The 13,880-nt window shown below is 40.8% G+C and overlaps 1 protein-coding gene across 1 annotated transcript; it reads right to left on the reverse strand.

The window, feature by feature from the left end:
• Window positions 1–7,095: 7,095 nt before the first annotated feature.
• Window positions 7,096–8,634, reverse strand: LOC309556438 (uncharacterized protein; the record flags this gene model as incomplete). Its single annotated transcript, XM_082258901.1, has 2 exons — window positions 7,096–7,526; window positions 7,719–8,634. 2 exons carry the CDS (start codon window positions 8,632–8,634, stop codon window positions 7,096–7,098), a joined length of 1,347 nt encoding a protein of 448 aa, XP_082115027.1.
• Window positions 8,635–13,880: the final 5,246 nt, after the last annotated feature.

A 13,880-nucleotide genomic window follows, 5' to 3' on the forward strand; every position in this document is an offset into this window, starting at 1 on the left:
CGTATGCACAGACACCATTATTTATCCCTTACTTGGTTTAGCACGAATTCCAGCACTTTATATATCAACTTTTTCTTACCACAAGCACAAGGTTTTTATTGTTATACAGTGTAAATATTATGTCCCCTAAAAGTAGCTCAACACGCAGTCATTAATGTCTAAGTACACCCCTAAATGAAAATGTCCAAATTGGGCCCAATTAGCCATTTTCCCTCCCCGGTGTCATGTGGCTCGTTAGTGTTACAAGGTCTTAGGTGCGAACAGGGCACAGGTGTGTTACATTTGGTGTTTTCGCTCTCACTCTCTCATACTGGTCACTGGAAGTTCAACATAGCATCTCATGGCAAAGAACTCTCTGAGGATCTGAAAAAAAGAATTGTTGCTCTACATAAAGATGGCCTAGGCTATAAGAAGATTGCCAAGACTCTGAAACTGAGCTGCAGCACAGTGGCCAAGATCATACATCGATCAGTTTAACAGCACAGGTTCCACTCAGAACAGGCCTCGCCATGGTCAACCAAAGTTGAGTGGATGCGCTCAGCATCATATGCAAAGGTTGTCTTTGGGAAATAGATTTATGAGTGCTGCCAGCATTGCTGCAGAGGTTGAAGGGGTGGGGGGTCAGCCTGTCAGTGCTCAGACTGTTGTGCAGTGTGGTATAAAATTTGACTATTTTTAATTTATTACTAAAAGGCGGTGTCTGAATTATCAATAGAATTATGACGCAGTGCCTCCAGCCGATTACGGCAAATAATTTAATAACTAAGAAAAACCCAATCAATTTTGTTCAGACCTCACTAATATACCACAGCAGTTTTCCTGAGTTCTTGGCGCTTATGGTGAATTCTTACCAATATATAAATATCTCCCAATGAAATTAATAAATATAATTTATTAAGATACGAGTATAATTATATATTTACATACAAAACTAAATTTACTGGTGATTAATATTCACACACAATATCAAAAATACGTTGCACAGATACAATGTAATCAGAATTCAATTTTTGAAACCAAACACAGAATTAGAAACCTAACCCGATAAAAAGTAAAATTAACTGTGAATTAAAATAATAAAAACAAAATGCCTGACCACTCTTAAGGCAGTTTCTCACTTTCCGCGGCCGTAGGAAAGAAAGAAACTAATCTTAAAGAGCCACACCCTATTATAGCCAATACACTTAAATTCAGCCTTAACTCTAGACAAACACTTGAAATTCATAAAATCAATTGATTCAGTGGAAAAGAAAATTTAACATATAGAGTTGCTCTACCCAATGTAAATGACCATATATGTATAATTTCAGACAATATCATACAATCCCTATTATCTTGGGAGTAAATGGGTTAAGGAAAATTATTAAGTCTATCTCTCACCACTCCTTCCAAGGAAAATGTTCAAAGTAAGGTAGTTCGTCTCTCAGCAGGAGATCAGCCAATGGGCAGTGGTCAAAATGGCAGCAGTCTTTTCCTGTGTCCTTCCTTAGGTGTGTTCTCTTGGGTTTTTTTTTTTTTTAGAGTCTCCTTTGTTTTTCCAGGGGTCCTTATTTATACGATCAGAAACTATTGATTGAAATGACCACTCCCCAACCAATATTGACTGTCTCCTCAGTGGTGGTTTCCAGAAGTGGGCAGTGACTGGTCATTTGTCACCTGCCCATTGGTTAGCAGTTAGTCGCATCATTGCAATTGGGATTGACCTATAATGTGATGTGGGAGTTGCTGTAAACCATATATGAATCATATTTTTGGGGATTTGGTGATTTCTGCTTTTATAACATTTCAATATTTTGTTCCAAGATTATGTTTTCTGCAGGTAGTGTCATTATTAATAGCTGTATTCATTTCCTGTAGGAATAATCCCATAATCTTTGTGTAATATTTTTTAAGTACAAGAAATTTATAGGGATATATCATGCTAGTTGTATTTTATAGCATCATTGAACATTATTTATGATTTGGTGGGTGAGCCATCTCTATTTATGAACTATTCTTCTGATACATTATTCCCTACATATAACAACAAAATTCAATATATGGTGATAACTGGATACACACACATGCACATACACACACAGATATATTCATATATGCACATGTACACACATACCCATACATATACACACATGTATTCATATACGCACATGTACATATATACCATACACATACACATGCATATACCTACATACATACACGCATACATATATATATATATATAAATACATATATATATATATATATATACACATATACCCATATTAGTCACCATTTTGTTGAAGAGTCTTATGTGTTTAGCTGAGTCAATACTGGGTGTTTTAGGAAGAGTTAGTTTTCACCCTAGAACAATGGGGACCGTCTACTGCATTGTCCTTTTAGTTTTTCTTCAAACTTTAAGCTCCAGCTGTTATCACATCTCTTTGTATAAAACCTTGAAAATGGGGACGTTTTTGTATGGCCAATTGTCTCTGACTAGTTACACAAGCCTGTCTTAATTTGCACTGTTAAAGGGTTGGTCAATACTATTGTGTGTGTGTGTGTGGCCAGTTTTTTTTTTTTTTCACAGAGGTTGATGTGTCAGGCTGAGGTCAATGTAAGTGTCGCAAATATATTTCATCACTTAAAAATTTCATATAGCGATAACCTGACATATCCCCCTTTTTGATTGACATGTATGTCAGCATCATACAGGGAAATCAACTGGTAGGCAGGTTATGGATCATTATGGTACACTCCACTGACGAGTCTGTATTGCTTTCCAGTGTAGCGCGTACTATTCCTTGATTTCAGGGGATATGCTGAGGTTTAAAATGTTTTTTCGGTGGAGGTCCTTGGATCCACGCTTATGCAAACTTTTTGGGTGATGATTCGTTGGTCAGTCCAGATGAATCCGGGTGCTTCTTGGACAAGTATTCCCGATGAAGGTCCTGGTCGGGTGATGAGGCCGGCCTGGCCTGGTAGACATATCCACAGTAGGATACCCAGGATGCTCCACATAGCAGGACTCCAGGACATTCTCGTGGGTAGGTCTCTCCTTCGGGATGTCTGGTCCTCCTTCCTTGAATGATCGCTGGCAGACAGGTTTCTGGTTTGACACATCAGATCATCATCAGGGCTTCCTGCTAGGGTCTGGTCGCTAGCACTTCCGATCACCAGTTTGGCTGTCATCTGGGGCATCATTATATACACTATAGTAGGTAAATAAACAGTTTTAGTATCATATACATATATATATAAAAATAGCCCTGTAAAGCAAAATGTGGATTTACCCTAATTTTATTCTGCCTTTATGATCTTTCCATCATCCAAGAGGAGTGCGCGGGTCAGTCTCCCAACAGCTGTAATTGTGATTTGGGATGGCAAGCACGCAATTGATTTATATGCACCCATCTCTCACTGATTTCACCATTCCGAGGGATATGTAATTTATATGCCACGGGGGAAATCTTATCAACTATGTTAAATGGACCTTTCCAAGATGGAAGGAATTTCCGTTCCTTGACCTGGTCTCTTGCAAAATTGTATAGGTAGACTTTGTCTCCAATCTCGTACTCCTTCTTGGTGGTTTTAAGGTCATAGTAGGTCTTAGCCCCAACTGCGGCTCTTTCAATGTTTCGCTGGGCAAAGGCAAAAGCATACTGTAAATATTTTTGCAGATCCTCTATGTATTGGTGTGTTGTGGTGGCATTGACAAAATTGTGATCTGTAGTGCGGTACAATAAGTGCTGGGGCAATACCATCTGCCTTCCGGTCATGAGTTCGAAAGGGGACATTTTTGTGACCGTACTCGGAGTTGCCCTTAAGGCCATCAGGACTAGGGGAAGTTTGACATCCCAGTCTTTGCCTGTCTCCTTAACAAATTTCTTGAGGATGTTGACAATCATCTGATTGTACCGTTCTACTCCACCACTAGAGGAGGGCCGATATGCGATATGCAATTTCCTTTTCACGCCCAATATTTTCCACAGTTTGGTCATCACTTCACTTGTGAAATGTGAACCCCTATCAGATTCTATCCTCTGGGGAAGACCAAAACGTGAAAAAATGTGATTAATTAATAAGGCAGCGCATGTATCAGAGCTATTGTTTGGCGCTGGAATACATTCAACATACTTGGTAAATAAACATGTAACGGTTAACATATACCGATTCCCTCGCGAAGATTTAGTGACAGGTCCAATGAAGTCCATTTGAAGGTCTGACCAAGGCATACAGATCCCCCTTTTCTGCAGGGGGGCCCGATGGGTTGGTGAAGCTGGTTGAAATTGGGGACATATTAAACAGCCTTGGCAGTATGCCTTCACATCACGCAGCATATGAGGCCAGTAGGCATAATCCCGAAGGATCTCATAGGTGATCTTCTCCCCACGATGCCCAGAAGTGGGAGCGTCATGGGCGTGTTGCAACATTAACCCTCTAAATTTAAGTGGAACTACCCATTGTTGGATACCCCCATTTGATGTGCGTATCAACAATCCCTGATGCAATGCAAACTGGGATTTGGATTTAATTAAAATGCGTAAATCCTCTTTACCGGTACCATCCCCTTGGCTAATGGGATTTTGGTCAGAATTTTCTAGGTGTCTATAAAATAAGCCAATTATTGGGTCTTCTTTTTGAGCTATAATTAAATCTTCACTGGGGGCATCATGACTCCATTGTAACACATTTGCATCTTCGCTCATCCTGGCCTGTTGTCTAGTTACAGCTTCTAACTGTACTGCCCCCAAAAATGTATCAATATCTAGTGATTCACCTGTTATGGCCCCTTTTTTGGCCAGGGAATCAGCCAGATCATTACCTTCCTTCTCGGCACCTAGGACTTTAGAGTGGCCCTTGGTCTTCTTAAAATACAAGGTGATGTCATTTTCCCTTACCAGCTGGTCTATTTGGCAAAATAACCTACCATGTTTAACGGGTTTATGGTTGCTTTTTAACATGTGGTTCCTTTTCCACCTAGGAAGATATTCAACAAAACTGTTCCTGACATAATTGGAATCGGTGATGATGGTCAATTCTTTTAGGTTATATTCTATGGCCATCTCGACAGCTTTTAGGATGGCAGCGAATTCAGCAATGTGGCTGCTTTTGGATCCAAGCTTGTATCCCACAGAGGTTGGGGCTACACCTTTTGGTTTATACAATCCCGATACCTGCCACTAGTTGAAGCTGTTCTCCATCCTTATGATGATTGGCGCAACCATCTACATATACACACGGCAACCGTTTACAGTACTCTTCATCATAAACTTTATAGGGAGACAACAGTTGTTCTTCCAAAAAGTCAGCGTCCGGGTCTCCCTTACTGGGATTGGTGGCTGAACAGTCATGGAGCTCAGCAAGGCCCTGGGCTACTGGACTTTTCTTGTTCTGCTTATAACGAACTTCCAGAGGCCATCCTTGCAAGGACAAAGTCCAAGCAGTGATGCGGCTATTAGACACATTTCCATCCCTGATACGTTCACTTTGTAAATACTGTAAAGGTTGGTGGGCGGTCTCAACAATAATTCTTTCACCTTGAATATAACTGCGGAAATTCTGTAATGCCCACACCGTGGATAATAAAGCTTTTTCGCAGTCGGTAAACTTCATCTCTACTGGGGACAATGTCTTTCTAGCGTAGGCAATAACCTTACTGACATTTTCTTGTTTCTGGTAAAGAACAGAACTCATACTTACCTGCGTGTACCCTGTCTCAAGATAAAAGGGTTTACCTCCTTCTGGATATGCCAGGCAAGGAGCCTGGGTGAGTCGAACCTTCATTTCCTTTACAGTGTCTTCCTGTTCCTTACCCCACGACCATCCAATGTCTTTCTTTAGCAGATGAAGGAGCGGTTTGCTTATTTCGGCGTAGTTGTCAATAAACTTACTGGAATAGTTTACCATTCCTAGAAACGATCTCAACTCTTTCAGATTAGTAGGGACCTTACAGTTTAGCACGGCCTCAACCTTTTTCTTTTGGGGATTTAGACCTTCCGAAGTAACTTCATGGCCTAAGAAATTTACACGTTTGCGACACCACTGGGCTTTTTGTAGAGACAATTTCGCCCCGGCTGATCTTAACTGGCCTAGGACATGTCGCAGTTCTGTAAGGTGTTTGGTCATGTCAGTACTCTTGATTAGGATGTCATCAACATACGCCAGTGTTCCTCGCTCTAGGGCATCTGGCATAGCCTTATGCATAAACACAGCGAATTCATGGCCAGAATTTATAAACCCAAAAGGCATACGCACCCAACAGAATTGTTGGTTCCCAAAACTGAAAGCTAGTTTATACTGGTCTTCTTCACTGACTTTAATGGTCCAGTAACCCTGGGCACAATCAAGGGCTGTGAATACCTGGGACCCTTGGAGTTGGGCAAGACACTGGTCTATGTATGGTACAGGCCATCCTGACATGTAAACACGCTTGTTTAGTTGTCGGAGGTCGGCGGACAAGCGCCACTGTCCATTGGGTTTCAAAACACCCAGGATGGGGTGATTATAGGAGGTGTGGATGGGCCTAATTATACCCCATTCATTTAACTTCCTAATAATCTCGGCTAGAGACTCATAGGAGGCCAAAGGAAGTCTATATTGTTTGACGAACACTGGTGGGGCCTTTGGGTCAGTCTGGATTCTGGCAAAGTGGAGTTCGGTACTCCCACAATCGTAAGAATCCTTGGCAAAGATCTTCTGGAATTCAAAGAGGAGTTCGCGGAGCAATTGTCGCTCGAGATCATTGGAGCATGCATCTGCTAGTGCTATTATCTCTTCAACTATCTCTTTGAATCCAGGAAAGCTTTCAGGCTGCCCTATCTCATATGCCTCTTCAAGTCTGGTGGTTAAATCACTAGGTGTATATCGGGCACTTTCCTCCCCCTTCATGTCCTTTGGGGCACTCTTGTTCTTTAATCGGTTGATCAAAGACAAGGGATGTCTCTTCAATTCTACAGGTACCATCTTTAGAATCAAAGGGATAAATGGACTCAATGGTGAACATACCTTCGGGTAAAGAATTGAATGATTGTTCAACTAATTGCTCCTCAGATAAATATTCCTCAGGTATGAGTCCAATCACTTGGTTAGTGACTCCAAATGTGTAATACCCTGTTTCTACCGCAAGTCCTGATTTGAGAGGTTGTGTATGTAGATGTATATAGGGGATTGATGCGTGTTGATCAGAGGCGTGTGGGTAATTTTTAGTCCTTCCCCCTGCATTCTCTGGGATATGCATACTAGCGCATCTGACCCTTTTAATCTTTGTCCCCTTTTTATTTTTACGGGGAGTAGAAAATTATTTCTGCCTTTGGGCACGATAATTTCTTGGGCTACCTGAACCTCAACAGCGTAAGGCATCTGCTGTTGGAATTTCAGGGCTAAATTTACATCCTGGTATCCCTCAGGATCCCCCTTTAGTCGACTCCATAAACAGTCATTGATTAAGTCAATTTGAGTGGCAAACCGATGCAGTAAGTCGTTGCCGATATATATTTGGTTTTGTGGATTATCCAAGACTATGAACACGTGGGTGGTTGTCTTATTACCTATGGCAGTGGTTCTCAAATCCGGTCCTCGGGACCCACTAACAGGCCAGATTTTAAGTATTACCTTGGGGGATGCAGACTAGAATACTGCAATCACTGAGAAGCAAATGAGATCACCTGTGATGTAATTTAGTTATCTTGCAAACCTGGCCTGTTGGTGGGTCCCGAGGACCGGATTTGAGAACCACTGACCTATGGTAATGTTTAACAGGGATCTAGCAATGGAATTATAATCCTCCGAATCCTCAATGTCATCTGAAATCCAATGACGCTGAGGAGTGGATAACCGGATCATATCTATTTCAGTCATGTGTTTTAAAAGCCCGTGGCTCACAAAGCTATGCTCTTGCTTTAAATCAAGTTTGGCATACTTTGACCTACTAAGACCATTTATCTGGATAGGGATAAATAGATCACTGCTAACCCTTTCCACTCCTGTTAGGAACTGAGTGTGACTTCCCCCTTTCCTAATTTTATTCTCCTGATGGAAAGACATGGTCAGTACATTATCTAGGAGGGAGATCTCCTTTATTTTATCACAGGGAATTTTAAACACATGGTTATCTCCTCCCACTTCAAGGCTTTTGTGGTCAGGTTGGATGACTGTTACATCAGGTAATTGACTATTTCTGAAATGAACTTCCAGGGAACCAGGCCTTTCTTCCACCAGGTGGCAGTGTTGCCGGGAATGGGGAGTTTGAAGTTTCTCATATTTAATTGGTGTATTGACTTGGGACCACAATACCTTGTTCACACAATCAACAATAGTGTTGAGCCTTTTAAGAAGGTCTATTCCAATGATCATGTGGTGATGTGGGAGAGTGGCAATAATAACAGGGTGCCTAAGTTCCTTATTACCTAATTTAAGTTTAAGCCAAGCAGTAAACCTAACTTCTAGTGGTTCTCCACCTACCCCTACCAGGGAACAATCAAAGCTCCTAAGTTTTGGTTTCTTGGGCATTGAATTTGTTACTCGATTAAAATGTTCCTCTGACAGGATTGTGGCTTGGGACCCAGTGTCAATTAGGCCTAAAATTGGGTGATCACTGGCATCCTGTATTTTCACCGTAGTGAAATATCTCCCATCAGATTCGTTCAACTCACACATGAAATTGGCATGGTTGAAGATCTGGGAACCTGTCAATAATTTACAATCAGCATTGATCTCACCACACGTCACAGATTCTGTGCGCTTATTATTCCTTCTGGCTTGCCTGTTGGACTTCCTCAAGACGGAAGCGCAATGAGTGGGGTGCGCTCCGTCAGACTGGTCATTTATTACTATCCCCAATGGCTCGGCTAGGTTAGAGGGGTTAAGTGAACACTGCAAGGCAGGAGGGGAATTAACAACCAACATTTGATCCTCCCTGGCCCTATGACTATGTTTCTCAATTGTGGGCACATCAGGGGTAGAGCATGCGCCCCCTTTCGCTGCATACAGTGTTATCCCCTCTGGGCCTATCGGAGGGAGGTCTATGCATTCTGTGACCCTTGGTTGGTCACAGGAGTTGCCCCTAAAAAAGATGGGTTGTTAGATTGGGTGTTCATGAATTGTGTCATTTGTCCGACCATTTGATTCACCTGCTCCTCGATTTGTCCTATACGTTGGTTGAGGGTGTTTTGGTACGTTGCCCTATTTTGTCTGACCCTATTACGTTCAGGATGGGACTGGGTAGATGTCTCAGACTCATAACCACTCCTCAGGCCCTGATGCTGGGAACTCTCTCTCGGAGGTCCCCGTATTTCTCCTTGACCTTGGGGAACTTGGGGAACTGCACCAATCCTGGGTGCTCCCTCTCGTTCCTGGACAGGAGGCGACCTATGGTCATTGTGGTTCTCAATAACATTAGGGTTTCTCATGAAGTTTGGGTCCTGGTTAAAGTTGGGGTTTCTGCCAAATCTGTTGTACCTACGGAAGTTGGGGTTTCTTTGGAATCTGGGATACCCATGGAAATTGGGGTCTCTGTTAAAGTTGGAGTATCTATTAAAATTGGGGTTTCTGTCAAAGTGGGGGTACCTATTAAAATCGGGATCCCTATTGAAATTGGAGTCTCGATTGAAATCAGGTTGGAACCCCTGGGAATATTCCCTCTTGCCCTTTCTGTGTTGTGGACCTCTTTCACTTTCACTACTGTACCCAAGTGGCCTCTGTCTGTCCCCCACCGCTGGCTGGGCTCGTGGTGCGACTCCGGGAGGTCTAATGGGCCTCCCATCTCGGACTGCCTCTGCATAAGATTTTCTCTCTGTCTGTGCACCCGGAGGTTGAGGGGGCATGGTAGTGGCCGCTACTATTTTAGGGTTCTGCTGGGCCTCTCTTTTTACCCCACTTTCACTGGACTGTTGGATTGAGAAAAGGTAGTCACTCTCCTTTACTAACCAATCCAGGGAGCGTCCTTTCTTAAAGTCTTGTGCAAGACCCAATTTTATATAAGCAGGTAATGCTTCATAAAATAAGGTCTTGAATTCAGACTGATCAGGATTGGGATCCTTTTCAGCCAGAAAGTAGGCATTTTTCAGTAAGGCCAGAAACTCTGTAGGGCTCTGATTATGACCACATTTTAGATTATAGGCCGCAGCCTTGGCAGACGTTGTAGTTTTATATGGTCCAAACTCCATTTGACACCTATGTTTAACCTCCTTCCATGACTGACCATACAGGGCTTTTAACGAATCAAAGAATTGTCTGTTTTTACTTTCAAATACCCAAGGTAGCAAATCAATTTTTGTACGATCGTCCTCAATGCCTAAGATTTCTAAGGTACGTTCGTATGTTCCTAGATGGTCAGTGATGGCGGGGGATCCTTTCTTAGAAAAGACAGGGACAGTTTCTTTAAAAAATCGGATGATTTTGGGGGTGTCATATCTTTTAAAAAGCCTGGGCCTCCTTTCCTGTTTATATGAAGCCCTATCCGTTTCCTCATCTGTATACTCTGGGGAGTACCTTTGAAGCCTAGGGGGTGACCCATATTCAGACTCTGATTGGTTATGCATTACCTGTCTCTCCCGCTGATATGGAGATCCCCCTCTTTTTATTTCCTGTTCACGACTATGACCCAGATGCATTAATTCGTGATTTAACATGGATGTTAAATTCCCTATCTGTTTCTCCAATACTTTCTGCTCTGATCTTATAATCTCAATTTCTGTGTTGTTTGTTTCATCCTCAGTAATAGAGTTATGTTTCTTAGGGGTTTCTTTTTCTTGTCTATAAGATTCTATTTCTTGTTTAAGTGTTTGATATTTTTCTTTTAGCTTCCTAAATTGGACACGGGTTTCCTCATATAGGGTTTTACTATTTTGAACCTGGACAAGTAATTCCTCCTCAATTCCCTTAGATTAGTTAATTCTAGTCTCAGCCCACTGGAGTTTTTCTGAAAGGGATCCTATGTCTTGGTTTTTGTTTATCAAGAGGGAGCGGGTTTCCAATAATTCTTTCTTTAAGGCGGGCATTTGTGTGATAAATTCATTACACAAAAACCACAGAGTAGGCCATGTCTTCATAATGAGACGATCTTGGACCTTCGTGTCCTTTTCATTAGCATAGGCCCTTATAAGTTGGTAAACCCGGCCGCCTTCAATAAACAAATTATCAGTTAAACTCTGAGCTTGCTCTTTTTCATCCTTGACATACTTCTCTAAACTGCATCCTATGTCTAATCTTCTACGAAGGTGTTCAACTATCCCATAATCAACAAATCTATGTAATGTTTCTCGAGTTTTACCAGTATCCTTAGCGGGGGTAGTGGCCATAGTTGGGATGGTTTCACCTTCCTGGCTGTGCCTAGATGGACTTGATTCACTGTGATTTCCTGCCATGCTAGGACAATCTATATTTTTGACAATGTATATGGAGATACAATCACCAGTATGTTTTGTTATATGGTAAGATTTTAATTTATTACTAAAAGGCGGTGTCTGAATTATCAATAGAATTATGACGCAGTGCCTCCAGCCGATTACGGCAAATAATTTAATAACTAAGAAAAACCCAATCAATTTTGTTCAGACCTCACTAATATACCACAGCAATTTTCCTGAGTTCTTGGCGCTTATGGTGAATTCTAACCAATATATAAATATCTCCCAATTAAATTAATAAATATAATTTATTAAGATACGAGTATAATTATATATTTACATACAAAACTAAATTTACTGGTGATTAATATTCCACACACAATATCAAAAATACGTTGCACAGATACAATGTAATCAGAATTCAATTTTTGAAACCAAACACAGAATTAGATATAACCCGATAAAAAGTAAAATTAACTGTGAATTAAAATAATAAAAACAAAATGCCTGACCACTCTTAAGGCAGTTTCTCACTTTCCGCGGCCGTAGGAAAGAAAGAAACTTATCTTAAAGAGCCACACCCTATTATAGCCAATACACTTAAATTCAGCCTTAACTCTAGACAAACACTTGAAATTCATAAAATCAATTGATTCAGTGGAAAAGAAAATTTAACATATAGAGTTGCTCTACCCAATGTAAATGACCATATATGTATAATTTCAGACAATATCATACAATCCCTATTATCTTGGGAGTAAATGGGTTAAGGAAAATTATTAAGTCTATCTCTCACCACTCCTTCCAAGGAAAATGTTCAAAGTAAGGTAGTTCGTCTCTCAGCAGGAGATCAGCCAATGGGCAGTGGTCAAAATGGCAGCAGTCTTTTCCTGTGTCCTTCCTTAGGTGTGTTCTCTTGGTTTTTTTTTTTTTAGAGTCTCCTTTGTTTTTCCAGGGGTCCTTATTTATACGATCAGAAACTATTGATTGAAATGACCACTCCCCAACCAATATTGACTGTCTCCTCAGTGGTGGTTTGCAGAAGTGGGCAGTGACTGGTCATTTGTCACCTGCCCATTGGTTAGCAGTTGGTCACATCATTGCAATTGGGATTGACCTATAATGTGATGTGGGAGTTGCTGTAAACCATATATGAATCATATTTTTGGGGATTTGGTGATTTCTGCTTTTATAACATTTCAATATTTTGTTCCAAGATTATGTTTTCTGCTGGTAGTGTCATTATTAATAGCTGTATTCATTTCCTGTAGGAATAATCCCATAATCTTTGTGTAATATTTTTTAAGTACAATAAATTTATAGGGATATATCATGCTAGTTGTATTTTATAGCATCATTGAACATTATTTATGATTTGGTGGGTGAGCCATCTCTATTTATGAACTATTCTTGTGATACATTATTCCCTACATATAACAACAAAATTCAATATATGGTGATAACTGGATACACACACATGCACATACACACACAGATATATTCATATATGCACATGTACACACATACCCATACATATACACACATGTATTCATATACGCACATGTACATATATACCATACACATACACATGCATATACCTACATACATACACGCATACATATATATATATATAAATATATATATATATATATATATATATATATATATATATATATATATACACATATACCCATATTAGTCACCATTTTGTTGAAGAGTCTTATGTGTTTAGCTGAGTCAATACTGGGTGTTTTAGGAAGAGTTAGTTTTCACCCTAGAACAATGGGGACCGTCTACTGTATTGTGCTTTTAGTTTTTCTTCAAACTTTAAGCTCCAGCTGTTATCACATCTCTTTGTATAAAACCTTGAAAATGGGGACGTTTTTGTATGGCCAATTGTCTCTGACTAGTTACACAAGCCTGTCTTAATTTGCACTGTTAAAGGGTTGGTCAATACTATTGTGTGTGTGTGTGGCCAGTTTTTTTTTTTTTCACAGAGGTTGATGTGTCAGGCTGAGGTCAATGTAAGTGTCGCAAATATATTTCATCATTTAAAAATTTCATATAGCGATAACCTGACAAGACCATATGCCGCACACTGCATGAAATTGGTCTGCATGGCTGTCATCCCAGAAGGAAGCCTCTTCTAAAGATGATGCAGAAGAAAGCCCGCAAACAGTTTGCTGAAAACAAGCAGACTAAGGAAATGAAAATACTGGAACCATGTCCTGTGGTCTGATGAGACCAAGATAAATTTATTTGGTTCAGATGGTGTCAAGCGTGTGTGGCGGCAACAAGGTGAGGAGTACAAAGACAAGTGTGTCTTGCCTACAGTCAAGCATAGTGGTGGGAGTTTCATGGTATCATGCTTGAGTGCTGCCGGCACTGGGGAGCTACAGTTCATTGAGGGAACCATGAATTCCAACATATACTGTGACATACTGAAGCAGAGCATGATCCCCTCCTTTCGGAGACTGGCTGCACAGCAGTATTCCAACATAATGACCCCAAACACACCTCCAAGACAACCACTGCCTTGCTAAAGAAGCTGAGGGT

The sequence above is a fragment of the Pelophylax lessonae genome, assembly GCF_965119305.1.
Source record: "Pelophylax lessonae genome assembly, chromosome: 5".
Taxonomy (NCBI): Eukaryota; Metazoa; Chordata; class Amphibia; order Anura; family Ranidae; genus Pelophylax; species Pelophylax lessonae.